At 38.5% G+C, this 18,084-nt stretch overlaps 1 protein-coding gene across 12 annotated transcripts in view; it reads right to left on the bottom strand.

Annotated features, from left to right (window-relative positions):
• Positions 1–18,084, bottom strand: part of TCF4 (transcription factor 4) — a 436,167-nt gene that overhangs the window by 212,858 nt on the left and 205,225 nt on the right. For 8 of the 12 annotated variants that reach the window (XM_006143421.3, XM_006143424.3, XM_006143427.3 and 5 more), the window contains one exon: positions 6,487–6,551. In XM_006143421.3, coding sequence (XP_006143483.1) covers positions 6,487–6,551 — 65 coding nt within the window. Of the gene's footprint in view, positions 1–4,615; positions 4,739–6,486; positions 6,552–6,674; positions 6,784–18,084 lie in introns of those variants that run through there. The other 4 variants (XM_006143431.3, XM_014585891.2, XM_006143430.3 and 1 more) reach the window with 3 other exon arrangements.

Raw genomic sequence — 18,084 nt, 5'->3', positions numbered from 1 at the left:
GCAATTGGGAGATTTCACTTCTACCAAGTGATAAAGTTAGTATCACCAACTACATACAATTCAACATCCCGAAGGATGCAACGTGAGCCACGTAGTACGTTTACGAAGTTCTCTAGCCAAAAATGCTTAACCTGAATCTAAATACATCTTTAGACCTAATTTTCAATTTGTGGCAAGACAAGCAGTAGTGTAACAATTGAACAATACCACCAAGAATTAATCTAACCATTCTTTTAGGTCATCAGGAAAGTCATGATGTATTTTTCTGTTTTCCTATGCACAAAAGGCAACATGACTATCCAAGTCACCCAATAGAAAGGAAAATACTTTTTTAATACAACTGATCTGGTCACTTTAAAGTCACTACCATTCATTAAAACAAACAAACAAAAAAAAAAACAGAGAGAGAGTGAGAGCGAGAGAGAAACTGCTCCAGTTAAAATGAAATCATAATGAGACAGAGAGACCAAATGTCATGCATAAATGCAATGCTTTAAATAAAAATCACTGAAGACACTTCCATAGGAAAAACGAAGAAATTTGAGTATATATTGGGATTAGGAAATTACTACTAATTACTTTCAAAGAGAGAAAATTATTTTAGCTAAGACAAGTATTGTTTTTTCAAGAGATGCATAGTGAAAAATCCAGGAGTGAAATTTTATTAGATTTTCCACTTAGAAAAAGATTCACTGAAAAATATATAGACTAACAAATATTACAAACACAGAAAAAATACACAAATATTAGCCACTGTTTACACCTGAGTGGGTATATACAGCATTTCGTTTGATCATTTTTTCCAATTTTCTGGGTGTTTAAAATTTTTCACTAGGTAAGACTAAAATTTAAAATGTTTAAATAAATAGTGCTTGGTTTTTGCCCTTGATATCTAGGAAAGTGCTGGAAGGTATTAAAAGAAGGCCAAATGCAACGGCTTCCTTTGCCTTATTTTCTCCATGGTACCTAACACACCACTAGAGAACCAATAAATGTTTTTTAATCAATGTAGTAAAAACGGGATGCTTTATTCCCTTCGGTGAGTGTTGGGTAGCTTCTGAGAGACGGGTGTACCAATAGCACTAGCCGAAAATGAGTGAACCGCTACCCACAAATCGCAAGGAAACCTCAAAAAGTTCCTAAGAAAAAAATGGAACTAAAAGTACAAGTTTATTTGGATGCAAAAAAGGCAAGAAATACATGCCTAGTTTTTTCAGGATATACATTTTACGTCAACTTTCTGAAGACCGCTTGAAGAGCTCAGGAACACAGCCACTATGATACACATACTGCAAATCTCATCCCAGTAATGCCTTACACCATCTTGACTTTAAATATCCTGTCCCACTGTTCATACCAGTACAGTCAAAAGATCAGACCAGGACTCCGACCTTTGGTTCCAATAGCACAGTCACCAAAAAAAAAAAAAAAAAATCATTTCTTCAGTTACGCCTTTCCAGGCATAGACCTCAAATAGTGACGTCACCAGGTGACCAGTGGGCCCTGTGAAAGCTGGAGCAAGTGTCTGTCTATCCACCTTCGTGTCCTCCCAAGGCCTGCACAGCATCTTAGAAAAAAGGGCTTCCAAAAAACTCCCTTTGAGGGAGTATGAATTTCTGCCTTCACAGGCATATAAAAGATGCTCAATGCATGGTGTACATCCATTGCTAGTCTGACTTCACTCCCTCAAGATACTTTCCAATAGTGGTGCTTCGGAAACAAACATCAGGTCATTGCAGCTCTAGCCAGTTATGCACATGGCGCACTGTGCAAGATAAAGCAGACCTGACCGCTGCCCTCCAGGAGTTCACAGCATCCTGGTAGAAACCAACATTCAGCAAACATGTAAATAATGGCAAACTCAAAAACACACTATGATTGAAAACAGAGTGCCAGGGCTGTGTATTGCAGGGGGCCTGCATAGGAGAGGTTCCCAGGAAGAATGTATAGGACTTGGAATGATTTGTTGAACAATAAGAACAAACACTGAAGCATAATATCAAACTAAAATGCAATACATATTTCTGCTTACACAAGGCCTAAATAGCCATTTTTCATAACAGACAAAAGAATTTTATGCCTTTTTTGCTTTAGATTCTTTCTATTTGACATTAGGTGAGAAAAATGTAAAGGCCAAAAGTTGTAAAGTTAGGTCATTTGTAATACTTTTGTGTCAAAAATTAAAATAATTGCTTTAAATATCTATTCTGACATGTGTAATTTGTTTGAGAATCTACATTCATGTTTAATTTCAATGAAATAAAAAGTGCAGAAGATTAGGAGCAAAATGAAATTATAAAGGGAGAAAACCGGTCCACTTCCTCTATAGATTCAACATTTCTGGTATTTAACAACAGCACCCTAGATTAGGCCTAATTCTTAAATCCTATCGGTTGGTTTTAAGATCTAAACATCTAGTAACTTTATCAGCCTCGCCCTATTTGATTACTTTCTGAGAAAGAAAAAAGAATTTGGATGAGGTTAAAACCTTGGACTTCACTAGAGAAAACAAGATAATGGGTTGGAACATGTAGTTGTGGAATTCCGCGTAAAGATTTCAAGGCATCTTACTGATTTTCAACATATCACTGATTTATACTGCCTTTTAAATGAAACTCATGTGTGACACATATATACATGCTTTAATCAAATTAAGGCAAGAAGTCTAGAAGCTGTTCCAAGGTCAACAGTAATGGCAGATTTTGAATGCGAGTTGTCAAAATAAGAGTATATTTCTACAGAGCATTCTAGAAAATACTGAAACCTGGTTGCACATTAGAATCACCTAGGGAGTTGTCAGAAAAACACAGGCTCAAAACATAATATTCTAATGTGATTGGTCTCTGGTAAGATCCAGTTTTCTGTCACACACACACACACACACACACACACACACCTTGCCTAGGAGATACAAATAATGAAACCATACTTTAGACTTGGGCTATATCCAAAAAAAGAACAAACAATTCCTGACAATTAATGATGAACTTCCATTTAAGGGGAAAACTTCTGCCCTAAAAACAATCATTTGTGTTGACATCATCACCTCATTTAAAAACAGTAGATTTTCGGCAAAATAAGAAAGTTTGCAAATTGCCAAGCATCCTGTTCAAAGCAGTAAAAGAGGCCAACAGCAAAGGACATTTTTCCTTCTGTATTTGCAATGATGCCCACTGGGTATTAGCCGTTGGCTATTGTAGTGTTAAGAGTTAGGATTATTTTGCAAAAAAACTTTGTTTGCACTCATTTTCGTTTCAGTCAGATTTTCCATTATAAACTTCATTTTCTCTGCCAGTAAAAGTAGTATGAGGTTGCAATTTGGCAACAATATTCTAAAGCCTGGGTGTGATTTCCGTACCCCAATTTGATTTAAATTAGTTTTGCCATATTTAGTGAAAATTTAAAAAAAAGTTCACTTGGCCGCTTTTGTTGGTCTATTGATCTATTTTCTACAAAATTTCCAAAGTCTTCAAAAGTTATCATGTTTATTTCTAATCATTTTGCAGGGAGATGTACTAATAAATTAATGCTGTCAAATTACTATTTTGAATGAAACCAACTTAATAATGAAAACTCTGCTGGATTTTGTTTTTCTGCTAAAATATTTTTTAAATCACATCTATATTATCAGTGTTAAATCCTAAAGAAAAACTTGAGAGAGTGTGAGTGTGTGTATGTGTGTGTGTGTATATATATATATATACACACATACACACACACACATATATATATATATATATTCCCATATGATTCATTTTAGAAACAATATATACTTCATAATAATAAGTTATTCCTACAGGAAAGCATCTTACTACCTGTTGCTTACCATCACTAATTCTCTACACCAAACAAAAGGCTACTGGGACTAGAATAAACACGTTCCCATATAACACTTTTCACTCATCCCTTTAAATCCACAGAACACATTGTTATAATATGATAAAGCAGCTTTTGGAGCTCCTTGGGGTACATCACTTAAAGGTTTTCTATTCAGCATCTCAATAATATAGTCGACAGAAGGAAAAAAAAAAAAAAAAAACCACCTCCCCTCCAGGAGAGTCACTCACCTTTCTCCCCAGTGGGGAATCATTTCAGCTGTGATCTGCTATTTAGACTTGAAGCCCCAGACACCAGATTCTGCCTCTCTTTGTGGTTTGCATAGCTGGTGTTGGAAACAGGGATTCAAAGGACAATACGGCACAGGAGAGACTGACTCACTACAAGACACACTGTGGTCTGTTCTAGTCTCAAATTTCACAGAAAGTAGGAATTCATACTATCTATACTTTGCATCTTCAATCCCTTTTTCCTCTATGAGGGAATTCCCAAAAGTTTGCTTTTTTTCTCCTTAAGTGATCACACTGTTTTTGGATACTGATGAGACTAGGCAAGGGATTCAGTCGGATCTTGCAAGACTCAAAACCATGAAGCAGAATTAAGAATGAAGGAATCTCCACACTCCACAGCAATCGTATAAAGAAAAGCCTATGCAGTCATATTTCTATCTAGAAAAGAATTTTCCTGGGCAAAATGAACCTCCCAGGCCCAGAAATCCAGCTAGCACACAACAGTCCATCCACCTCTATCCCACCCTCCGCCCCTTTCCACTTCTCACCTTGTGTTTGCAAAAAAAATTAACTTCAGTTTCACCGAGGGAAGTAACCCACAAACGGAGGGAGGAGGGTCTGTGTTCTGCACACACACAGACAGACTACCACGGTCTGGATGATGCTTTCACAAGTTAAGGGGCCTCACGCTTACTCAGCAGAGGAAATCTTTGTGTCTGGGAGGAATCACGCCAATTCCTATTAGTAAGAAAGGATACAGGGGCGAGGAAACCTATTCTCTCCATGACCAGAAAAAGGGGCCCAGCAAAAACAGAGACCTCTGCCATGACCATCTGCAAAAAGGAAGGATGTTGTCAACTTTCTTCTCCCCCAAACTCTAATGACCTCCGCCTTGACCCTCGGAAACCAGAGCCACAGGAACAGGCCCTCCTGCAGGAATTGAGAGCTTTACACCAGAGACAGAGCACTAAGAGGCTTGTCGCCCAGGCTATCTGCCCCAACATTTGCACTCACATTCCAAAGATGTTTCCGTTGCGCTGGAATGGCTGTAAATTTCTTTCCTGCAGAATTCTTTCCAAACAAACTGCCATGAACTGCACTCCGGCAGGAGTTCTTAACCAGGCACTGTTCACCTCATCACAACAAATCTTTTAAATGCCGAATATGACTGAGTTGGCTGCTGGGCCAAAGGAGTAAACTTTAAAAATGCAAATGTATACAGGGAAGAAAAAGCAGCCCACCAGAATTCCACCTTCAGTGCTACATGACTGATACGTAAAGGAAACTTCTTTCACAGCCTCTACTTAATTACTAAAACGAATGATTCCATCTTTTTTTTTTTTTCAGGGATGTATTAAACAAGTTGCTTAAAAATTCCAAACTGGATTTTTTTTTCCCCTCTCTATCATGAAAGAAAATGAGAGGGCAAGAGAGTTCAAGAGGGCAAGCGATCCCCTTTTCAGCATGAAAAGAATGTACATTCTGTTTGGGAAAATAATAACGCAGGAGAGATCCTGGACTAGTAAAGGGAATTATTAAATGCTACCAAGAGTTTTCCAAACTAAGAAGCCAATGCACTTAAAAGAAGAAAGTATAAATTTTAAAACCAGGTTTCAAATCTATGATTAGTACTGACACCGAAAATAAAAAGAAAGCATCGATAAAAACTCGATTGTCTTGAAACAAAGCTTCCACTTGGGGCTATTGGTAGTATTTTTAGAAACAGGCTCTCTCTAGAGAGTCAAAAGTGTACAAATGCAGAGTGCACAGAGCCCCCCTACACACATGCTATACCTTTGTATTACACTGGCATTTTATTATTTAATTAAAGTACTCTTATTTTTCTAGCTCACGCATGTTTCCCTTGAGACGGCTTTGCTGTTAGCCTGCTGGCCTTGACTTCCAGCCAAAAACAATTCAGAAACAAAAAGGGACAACAAATCATATTTTCACAGACATTTTTATCCCTCAATACAACCCTGTTTTCACACAACATCATACAGCCCCTATGAAAACTATGATTTAGGGCGATAGCCACCCGAGCCCAGGATCTGACACATGGCTCCACGGAGCATTTCTTGTGTAAGAAATTCTGAAGTTCTTAATTGCAAATAAACTCTTTTGATAGAACCACTTTACTCGACATTGCTGGTTTGCAAACAGTGCCAATGGTACCGGCTGACGGCTGACGGATTAAAAAATAAAAACAAGCCACTGAATGTCTTTCTGATTCGGCAGGGAGCTAAAGATGAGGTGTCTGTTAGTCCTGAGCTCAGTGTTATTTCATTACTTAAAGAGAGTCACCAGCAGATCACGGTGCATCTTTGTGGCACAGTTAAAATGCATAATCGAATTGACAAACAAACTGATTTACCAGGTGCATGCTGTCAACCCTTCCGCAACCGATATTCTCACTTACCTGGTGGCAACCCTGTAAGTTCGATTCTCTCCCATAAGATGAGTAGGAGCCCCTTTCAGTTTTACCTGCCAAGAGAAATGACAAAAAAAAAAAAGTGTCAATTGTGGTTTTCCTTGGAAAAGAAAAGGAAAAAAAACAAGCTCCTCCAGGTAACAGACATCCACTTCTCTTCCCCGATGTTTACATACGTAAAGTAGGCACTACTGGCGATGTATGCAAGCAAGAGAGGGAATAGCACTTCCTCTCTCTGGCTATGATAAACTGGAAAAAAATATCCTTCATTCCTATTCTTAGCCAAACTGCTCCACACTTCCAAAAACTGTCATTCCAATGGCCTCCACTTTCTCTAACAAACAAATTGTCATTCCTTATTTTCACTTTCTTTCTCTCTCTCCAAATTTAAACAATTTCATTTTTATTTACACAGCAGGCAAATTATCTATGTAATGACCCTAGCCTAGTAATTTTCATTGATTATATTGACATTTAATGGTGAGGCCAAAACTAATCAATCACAGGCTCTCCAGATGGTGAATTTAGCAAAGAAACTATTCAAAATTCTGAGTTCCTCTTTCTCTCTCTCTCTCTCTCTCTCTCTCTCAACTCACATTCCCAGGAGTAAATCCCATCATGATCAAGATAATGATAAAATTTACATTTGGGAAAGACGTATTTTGAAAAACTGCCCACTCTGACCTCAGGATCTGACTCCATCAATAGAGCCAGCAGGACAAGGATTATGAAATGTGAATGTCTTGTTCCAGTTCTAAGAATCCAGTTTTTATCTGTAGACTGCTCTACAGTGGTGCATACAGCCTCCGATGCCATTTGGCCATATCTTGGGCGGGGGGGGGGGGAATCAAGACTGCTCATTTGTTTCTTTTTTAAGTATGTTTAGCCTTAATAATCTGTAGGGGAGATAACGAAATCACATTATAAGAGATCTAAGCAATACAGTTCAGCTAGTGACATGGAAAAAAAGTCATCATAGAAAACTGTCGATGCCAGGACACTAAGAGGGGCTAGTGAGGCAGCCAATGCCCAGGACCCCACCCCACCCAACACTTCTTCAAGCACTTATACATAGGACTATAACACTCTTTTTTTTCCAAGCACATTCAAAACTTGTATTTGGAGGGGCTGAATTGAGATGTTTCTAAAGTTTATAATGCCAAAGTTTTCCCCTCTCAATCCAAGTTAACACAAATCCTAAAAGTACCAGTGATTTTTTTTTTATCATAGTTCAATGGCAAGGTTACTAGAGCGTGCCTTCCTGATACTACATGCAGAATGTATCTTGATAAAAGGGCACTCTGTATCTAAGTCTGCCTATGTATAAAATGGAAGATGATTGTTGAAGAAAGTCAAACCCGAGTCTTAACATTAACCCTCTCTCTCCCAGGCTTAACTTTTCTACTGATTTCAGCAAATCTCAAATGTGGGTAAACACTCCGGATCCCACTGCTGCTGGAATAGCATTCAGCACAAAGTATAAAATCAATGCCCATATCAGGTTCAATTCCAGTGACACAGATACCATCATATAGCTCGTCAGTCCTGGGAGATCTAAGAGAGTAACTTTCATTGTCTGAGGATTTTTCATTGGGGGGAAAAATGCATTTACCTGTATCAGCAGCGTGAATGACCATACAGATGTATTTATTCACCTGTGCAAGTCAAATTTAAGCTTCTTAGATCCTTTTCCTTCTCTCTATAAATACTACCAACAACCTTTATGAGCTACTAAAGGACCCATGTACTTCCTTAAGCTCTTCCATCTAAAACCTCTAAAGCTTCATTATAACCACATCTAATTCATTTTGACAGAATAGTCACTTGTTTAACACCTAATCAGACAGGTTGATAGACAGACGGACAGAAAAATAAAGTAAAATGTTCTCTAACTTCACAGGAAGTGAAACATCTAGTGGCCTGCTTGGTGATTTCTAATAGTATAATTATAAAATACAATTTGAGGAAGAAAGGCCATTTATTTATTTATTTATTTATTTTCCTCTCTCAGGAATTACTGAATCTATCCCCTCTAGAATTCCAACATTATTTCCCAAGTTGACTCCAGGCATGCAGAACTGAAGGAAGGGATTTTCCTACCAGGATTTGCCTCCTTTCTTGTGCCTGAGTTGGGGCTACCCCTTTCCATTATTTGAAAGCTAAAAAAGCCGTGCAAATCGTAAGAATTAAAAAGAGTGAATAAGTGGGAGAGGAAAGAGGAATGGGAGGGCAGAATGGAAAGAACAAGAGGGTAGGAACAGAGAGAACGGAGGAGGGAGAGATGAGGAGAAGAATATGAATTCGTGCAGCAGTGAGTCCCCTAAGTACACTTGGCGACACGGACCCAGCATTCTTTTCTATCATATCAGATACAGACTGCTTAATCTTAATTTTGCTTGTTAAAAAATATTTATCCAGATACAAAAATAAACCCACTGCAAATTACAAGTTGTCAGGGTTAAAAATCTACTCCTGTTTGTGTGGGGGAGGATAAGAGACCAGCATAGACATGAATCATTCTCAGTAATTTGAGTGTTTCCATGACATCAATGGGCACCCGTCCAGGACTCTGTCGAAGTCTGCGAGGTACCAAAGAGGCAGCACAGCCAGCAGGAGGCTGGGAGGTGGACTTTTTTTTTTTTTTTTTAGGATTATGCTCCTTGTAAAGATTTCATCTGTAGCATCCACTTTTACCATCAAACAGATCGTCCCGGAGATCATGACTGAACACATTTCATTCTGATAGTGCAAGCCTTTAACTTTATTACATCTTTTTGTTCCCAAATTCAACTATAAATCTGCCCTCAGAGCCCAAACCCCTGTTTGGGAGCAGAAGAATCGGGGTCTGTGGATAAAGCCCCAACACCTTCAGAAGATACTGACCTAAGATATTGATTCTGATCATTACACAATGATACAAAGCAGCCATTTTTAAATGACATCTCAGTATCTAGGAAAATAAAATATCTTTTGTGTAAATTGTCCATTAAAAATTAGCTATGGTCTTGATGTTGATTTTCTGCTTAAAATTCACTGGAACATTTGTTCAGATAATAAAATTTTCGAGTGCGCTGATAACATGTTTGAGTAGGATCCTGAAGTAACTATCTGTGTTCGTGAACACAAAAGCTCCTAATATCTGCGTTCCCCCTATGCCAGGCATGGATTTTTGTCACTTATACCAACTGGCTGGCGGGGACAGCGTCTTTCCTCCTTTCTCCATTCTTCACCACCCACCTCCCCCCAATCCCCACAACCACAACGGAGCTTTGAAAGAGCTAAAGAATCTATTTTCCCAATATTTAAAAGAGATAGCAGTGATGAACAAACCCGGCGCATTCACTGCGGAATTTTCGAGACAACCCTCCAGTACTAGAATGCGACAGCCGCTGCGGATATTTTTTGGCACAAAGACAATGATGGCAGTGCCAAGCCCCATGGCTAAAACTACTCAAAAGAGGCATAAGGGTAGCATTAATCGCTCAAGTCTTTTACTGCATAGAGTACTGTTGTCCATATTTTAAAAACTAAAAGTACCCGTTAGTAACATTTGTCGTCTGCCCATAAAGGGGGGAGGGGGGCTCTGAAATATAGACCAGAAACAAATCTTGTCAGGCATTTGATTCATTTTTATACCTAAAAGGACCAAATGTTAAATTTTGCTGCTGGTGACGATTTGCCGTGCATGAAACGAATGATATGACCTAAAGGAGCACACGGATAGCTGAATGAAAGCTAGAGAGAGGATTTCATAAACTAAGTCGACATATTGGCTAAACAACTTTCTTCTGCAAAAATGATGTATACAAGGAACATGTAATACTATGTCACAATTTTTTAAATTAAACAAGAAAAACGCTGTAAATGAGCAGACACAACATCCGTCAATCAATCCTTCTGGAAACAAAGGAGATCAACACGCAGCTCCTTCTCTAGAACAAGTCGGCATCTACAGTGAGCAAACAATCCAGAAAGTCAACATGTGCTCTGTCCAAACTGCACCCTCCACTGCTAGAACTTATATTTAAATCCGACGATTAAAAATGGCACCAAAAGCCTATCAATAAAGGAGTCATTTGCTTCTTCTGTTGCCCCTGAAAAACTCGTCTATGCAGAAAAGAGAAGGAACTTCTAATTTTGTTTTCAAGGCTACTATTTTTGCTGATGTATTCAATAATCTTTTATTTTGATGTTGCAAGAAGGAGAAGGAAAAAATGGTTGCTTTGTTGTTGTTACTGTCATTTGTTTGAAGGCAGTATGGCTAACAAATGTTTACATTAGTCCAAATTCAGTATTTTTATGTTGTATTATTTGCCTTTTGACTTCCTCCAATTTTTCTTCCAATATATCCACAATATCCTATTGGAAGGGAATTGGATAACATGGAGAGTAGCACATGAAGGAAGAAACCATGGTCTCATAAATCCATGCCATTCACAGAGATACTTCCAATAGCATCACCTTTGCTGGATTACAGCACCCAGACACACATGACAGTTCTAAGCCATGTGGACAGAGCTAAAGACAGACCAGAGCAACGTAATCGATATAAAATGATAAGCCTGGACACAAATGACCCCTCTGGTGGCTGACCAGTAGGAGAGGAACAGGGTCACGTTTGAGTTTGTAGCCTTTCGTTTGTAAAAAGATCACTCCAAAAATGATGTATAAATGGTAGATGTTGCACCCGCCACTGAAACAGATGCACCTGTATGGAGGAATGTAATACAGCATGCTATGAAAAGCCTTGATGAAAAATTATCTGATGCTGCAGGACAATACTAAGCAAGGCTATTGCGCTGTTAATCCTCATTCTGGGAACTAAGAATGAGCCTTTTGTTCCCTAGAATCAGACTAGGGAACTCATCATAAACATGTTTGACTCAGAATAAATTTCTGTCCCCAGCCCCAAACCCAACCCGTCTCTGGTTACTCTATTGATTGATTGTGTCTCCCCCCACCAAAAAAAAAAAAAAAAAACATTGGAAGGATTTCTTCATTAAACAATGACTGAAATTTTGAGTGGTTTTAAAAATATACATGAGATTATGATTTATAATCCTTTTGCCTTTTCCATGCCTGCCTTTTCTTCCCCTGCCCTGGTAAGATATGAATTCCTAAACAGAGATTATGCACTATGCAAAGGGGTGGACTCCTTTATTCAGTCTACAAGACAACGCTCTGAACAGGTAATATAAACACCATTTTACAGATGAGGAAACTGAGATATAAAAAGTTGCCCAAGGCCACCCAGGTGACGTGACAGAGCCAAGATCCAAACCTCGGCAGTTTGTTTCCCCAAAACTGTGCTCTTAACTATTAAGACATGCTGCTGGTGTTTAAACTCCAGGGGAGGAAAAAATGTAAAATTAAACTAGAGGCCCAATACTGAAGACTCTCAAATCCCGGAGCTCAAAACACTCATGAATTTGATATGAAATTAATGAAAGTGTCTTACAGGTGACGATAATTTACATTTACATGATGTTTTATTCCTAAAAGGTCTCTAGGTACTTTATAGCTGCACAAATGACACACACGGACTCTGTGACGTTTCACAATAAACTGCCACCAGCCCCACACTAAGTCACAGCAACTAATTAACAGAAATGTGCAGGAAACTGCATGTCTACACATTCCCTGTGTGAAGACTATGGCTGAGTATTAAAATGCACAGAGAAGAGGAAAAGCAAAGATATAATTATAACCCAGGGAAACCAGCATTGCTCAGAGGTAGCATCTATACAGTAGTAATCCCACCTCAGGCTCCAAAAACCAAAGAGAGACTAATTAAAAGGACTTGGGAAATGGCAAGCTAACTACGACAATCTCTCCGAAATTTATATTGTGTCTTAGCATGGTAAAGGCTCTGAGAAGTCCTGCACTAAAACTATTTCGTTTATTTGAACATAAAGCCACACACGTGCCTTGGTCTTTCTTCTGTATTAATATAAATCTTGAGGAACTTCAGGAACTACTATTGTAAGAAACTTAAGTATGAATGTACCGAGTGAGTGCATGGTGGTAGTTTTCTGTTATATACATAGGTAAATTCAAAAACGAAATTTTATTTTATTTAAATTGTTCTTAAAAAATGTTGTTCATTTGGCGATCTTTTTATTGGCTTATATTTCTGATGGAAATTTGTGGGCATGCAGTGTACTTTCCTTGTTCTAACTAGCTGGTCAACTTAATTCTCCCTGATCCCAGTTGAGAGATGACAGGTCTGTTTGCAAGAAAGCTGAAGTTGACATTATTATTCCAATTTGCCAACTTTCAAAAGAGAGCACATTGTCTAAGAGAATCTTTCTACCCTGAAACAATTCTGTCTTCATCCATAGGTTTTTAAAAAATCCAAATTTAAAATAAATTTCATTCTAGAAGAGTTACAACTCAACCCCAGGATATAAACTAGTCACACCACTACCTAGGACATCCTTTCCTTCCCTTTTCTTCCTAACTGCAGAATAGAAATAAAATCAGGGAAAGGTGACTAGGTACATAGCTTGAATGTAGTGAAAGATAACAGGAAATGAGGAGTTAGCCATTTTTCCAGAAAGGACCAGCATTAACTCTATCACTGATGTTAGTTAAGTCATAAAAATAGACTACTCGGTTACGGTTATGGTCTCTAGCACTAACCCTGGGGGAATATGAGTTTGGCTTCATTTCATCACCAATTCACCTCATCTTGTCCAGGCACTGTGTCATTTTCCAAACAGGGAAAAATCCCAGACATGCTGACTGCCTTGAGGCAGCATCAAAACTCTTGCTTTCGGGAGACATTCATGGCTCAGAACCTACATTCAATTCTCCTTAAAGCATTTAACATTCAAAAAGCACTATAGAATATGTACTTTAACTTCCATTATTTAAGACAACATATTCTCAAGAAATTACTAAGTGGGCATTTTATAGATCTTCTTATCTTTTATTTATTTTTTCCATGAGTAAGACAGAGAGGTAGCACTCCTCAAGGATCTTAATGCTGCCATCCACCCCCAGGTCACGGGCAGAACATACTAAGCATACCCAGACCAGTCTCCAGACATAAAACCCAGACCCTTCCCATATGGGTCAGGCTTGCAGTGCATCACACTTTTCACACCGCGCTATATGGCCCCCAAAGGAGCATTTGACACCCTATTTTTATGGATGAAGTCACTAAAATTAAAAAAGAGTCGGGACCAGCAGTTGGCATAATGGCTATGTTACTGGACTCCCATGTAGCCGACTGTGGTTTGAGTCCCGGACCTGATGGCTTGAACTCACGCCAGGCGCATGTGCGTGCATGCCCAAGATCCCGAGAGGAGAATGGAGGAGAATGGAGGATTGCGTGGCCATCCCCTTGGGCAGTGATTTCTCGCTTTCTGCCTCTCTGTCTCTCTCTGTCCTTCTGGTGAGAGAGCACGTGCCCTATAGCAAACCCCTCCCCCCAAAAAAAAGGAAAGAAAAGAGAAAAGAGTAACTAGCAGTAATTAGCTTATACATTTCAAGAAGTAATAATACAGATACCAAGAGACAAAGGTAAAACACAAACTTCCAATCCCAGTACCAATGCCCTTTACTCCAAGAAGCCACCACTTTTTGGAGTATTCTAAACGAATTATCCCCACCCACGGTAATAAAAGTAATTCTACTTTCCTTCTCACTACTGCAGCCCTTGCCCCAAATATGTGATTTTAACTTAATCCAGAAATTCAAATGGTTCTGAAGTTCTTTGATGGATAAAAATGTCCAAATTAACAAACATTTTAAGTGGACATCCTCTGTGGTACATCAAAACTACCTTCTCGGTATAGAATAAAAATATTGCCTTAAATTATTTCACACGCTCTGCACAACCACTGAAATAATCCTCTCACTCCGTTATTTCCCGCTTTCTGCCTCTCTGTCTCTCTCTGTCCTTCTGGTGAGAGAGCACGTGCCCTATAGCAAACCCCTCCCCCCAAAAAAAAGGAAAGAAAAGAGAAAAGAGTAACTAGCAGTAATTAGCTTATACATTTCAAGAAGTAATAATACAGATACCAAGAGACAAAGGTAAAACACAAACTTCCAATCCCAGTACCAATGCCCTTTACTCCAAGAAGCCACCACTTTTTGGAGTATTCTAAACGAATTATCCCCACCCACGGTAATAAAAGTAATTCTACTTTCCTTCTCACTACTGCAGCCCTTGCCCCAAATATGTGATTTTAACTTAATCCAGAAATTCAAATGGTTCTGAAGTTCTTTGATGGATAAAAATGTCCAAATTAACAAACATTTTAAGTGGACATCCTCTGTGGTACATCAAAACTACCTTCTCGGTATAGAATAAAAATATTGCCTTAAATTATTTCACATGCTCTGCACAACCACTGAAATAATCCTCTCACTCGGCGTCATGCTCAGGAGAAGTACACACATTATCGAATTAAAGCACATGAGTTTTATGCTTTATATTTGGAATGCAGGAAAATCTTTCATTGGAAATAACACTAATTCCACAGAGTGTACAATTAATCAACATAATCATGGGGATAACTGAGCTGTTTGGGGAGGTGTGTCAAATAACTCTTTAAGGCCACTAAAGTGCCACTTGAACTACCACAGTAATGATTTTCTGAATCAGCAATTTGTACAAGGGTCCCCTGGAGACCTGAAGGACTAAGAGCAACCCCGAAATCACTCAACTTCTAAGGAGAACTTACCACTGGTTTACGTGAATAATATATGAATAGAACCACCTTCCTTATTTTATATGTTTATTGCACTTGGAGTCTAGTCTGACTCGATGTAACCAAGGCAATAATGGATTTGTGTGGCCTTGGGAGAAACAGCATATGCATTTGAAAGCTTATTTTTTATTGAAAAGAACAGAACAATTTTTCACATATTTTTTTTAATCTTGTAGTGCATACTAAAGGTACCAAAAGCAAGACACAATAAAATATTTTTTCTGTATTCTTGAGCAGAAAATAAAACTAAAGGACCCAGCAGGTGGCATGGTATTAAGGTGCTGGATTCACACAGGGCTGAAGGTAGTTTGAGTCCTGTACCTTTGCAGCTTGCTTTCTTACTGTCTCTCTCTCTTTCTCTCTCTCTCTCTCTCTCCCCTCCTCCTCCGATCTTGTCAAATTCAAAAAATAATAGCAATAATAGCAGCAGTAAAATTAAATTAATAATTATTTTAAAAATAATAAACCTAAGGATAGAGGTAAAGAAAAGCAACTCTTCCTAATTCAATTCTGTAACTAGCAGAAACCTTGATGACCATGAGATGCATGAGACTTCTCATAAAAACAGATTCCTGGGTTCTCTACTCAATGGTGCTTGAATTCAGCAGAGAGGGTCTGATACTTTCTTTCTTTTTCTTCTATTTTTTTTTTTAATTTTTGGTGTGTATGTGTCTGCATATTAATAAAATTCTACTGGTTATTTTAACAAGCTAGGAATAAGAGTTACCAATTTAAAGTAACAAGCTCAGGTCTGTAAGGTTACACTGATAAAATTCCAGCAGACCTAGTGATCTAGTAGATTAAAAGAAAAAAAAATTCATTACTAGAGCCAACCTATTTAAGTAGATTTCATGGGTTAGAGAAAGCTTTTTCGGGTAGCATGCTTGTCTTCCAATTTGCTCATCTCCACTAATAAAGGTTGCTTTTTTAAATAATTTGATTTCATATTACTATGTAGATTCTTGTGATAAATAATAGTATCTCAAAATATGAGAATCCTAGGGAACCAGCAGTTGGCATAATGGCTATGTCTCTGGACTCCCACGTAGTTGACCACGGTTCGCGTTCTGGACCCGGTGGCTTAAAACTCAAGCCGGGTGTGTGTGCGTGCGTGCCCAAGATCCCGGGAGGAGAATGGAGGAGAAGGGATTGTGGCGTGACCATCCCCCCTGGGGGGTGATTTCTCGCTTTCTGTCTCTCTGTCTCTGTCTGTCTGGCGAGCTCACGCGCCCTATAGCAAAAACCTCTCAAAAAAAAAAAACCACGAGAATCCTGGAGTTTTGGAAATTGCTCTCCGCTATGACCAGCCTCATTGGCCCACTGCTCTGAGAGCCTGGCTTCTCCATTCTACCCCCAGGGTGGAAGTCACCTTCAGAATTCAGAATCACAGTACAGTGAACCTGGCTGAATATACTATCTTAAGAGGTCCCTTCCATGCATGCATTTTCATGTTTCCACGTACTGCTGGAGGCATGATGCATCCTTACTGAGAGAGGGAATGTGGTCCTTTTCCTACCAGAAGAGATCTGTGACATTTCTGGCAGGATACAGTAGAGACAACATCATATGAGTAAAACTTTGTTGCCTAATTAAATTTTTTGAAATGTATTGCATATTTTTAAGAAATCAGCAACTGCATTTCAATACAAATCTAAATTATTGAATTCTAAATTATTTGTTGTTCATTAAACTGTAGTTTGATCAGAATCTTCATAGTAAATGAAAAAAGATAAAAATGATTGAACACTCAATAAGGCACAATGGAACAAAAAAGTATTAGTATTAAGGTTTAGTATTACATTTATTATAGCACATCTATATAGGCACTTAGTTGTTTATACAGGAAAATTACATATTTAAATGCCATGGCATATATGTGCTAGGCTTAATTCTCTACATTTACAGCTAATGAGAATATAACAACTATTCCATCTCTTACAGGAATCACATGCATTTCATACATACTTAAGACTACACAAAAATAGGGGAGCAGAAGTGTTATGAGAACTTTACTTACGGTTTACAAACATATGTAATACATAGAAATATAATACATACATATATACTCCAACATATGTAAGTAACATTTTAACCCCAGATTATTCCAGTGTCATATATGTCTGTCTTTATATACTAAATGATTATTTCTCTGGCCTTAGTAATGAACTGTAATTGGCCTGTATCTCACAAACATACACTACTGAGAAGTTGGGGGGGAAGCCCTGAATTCTAAACACTATCCATAAGATTCACAATAAATGATATGCCCAAGCCAAGCCTGCCCTTCAAGATCAACTTCAAGGGAATAAGCCCACAATGGGCCCAAACTCAAGGTCTCTGAGCTCCTCACAGTCCAAGAAGGCATTACTTACTGTCACAGACAGAATCTCACAAGCCACCGAGTCCTACACTGGGATGCTAACAGCTAGGATCACCGTGTCTGATCTGTAAGTATGACTCAATTGAGAGAGAAGGCAGGGGAAACAGGAAAGAAAAGGAGACACAGGGTGATGAGTGACCAGGGTGAAGAAACAGTAAGAAGTAATAAGAAGAAGTAGGCAGAAGAATAACCTCATCTTACAGCCTCTCGCCCATCTAGCTAAGAGATGGTGAAGAATGACTTTCTCCTAGAAAAAGTAATTTAAAAAATAAAATGCACTATATGTAATATCTGCTTACAGATAGCAATTTCCCATTCTGAAACTGTAAAAATTATCTCAACAGTTGTAAATGGAGCCTAAAAAAACATGACAAACAGAAACAAATATTTATGGGATGCCTTTGTGTACCATATGCTTGGTACTGGAGAGTCAACGGTGGGCATTATTCTCAAGAAAGGGTTTAGCTAGCTAGCATACTATGGGAT

The sequence above is a fragment of the Tupaia chinensis genome, unplaced genomic scaffold (genome assembly GCF_000334495.1).
Source record: "Tupaia chinensis unplaced genomic scaffold, TupChi_1.0 Scaffold000098_2, whole genome shotgun sequence".
Lineage (NCBI taxonomy): Eukaryota > Metazoa > Chordata > Mammalia > Scandentia > Tupaiidae > Tupaia > Tupaia belangeri.
This window is presented reverse-complemented; position numbering and strand designations above follow the sequence as displayed.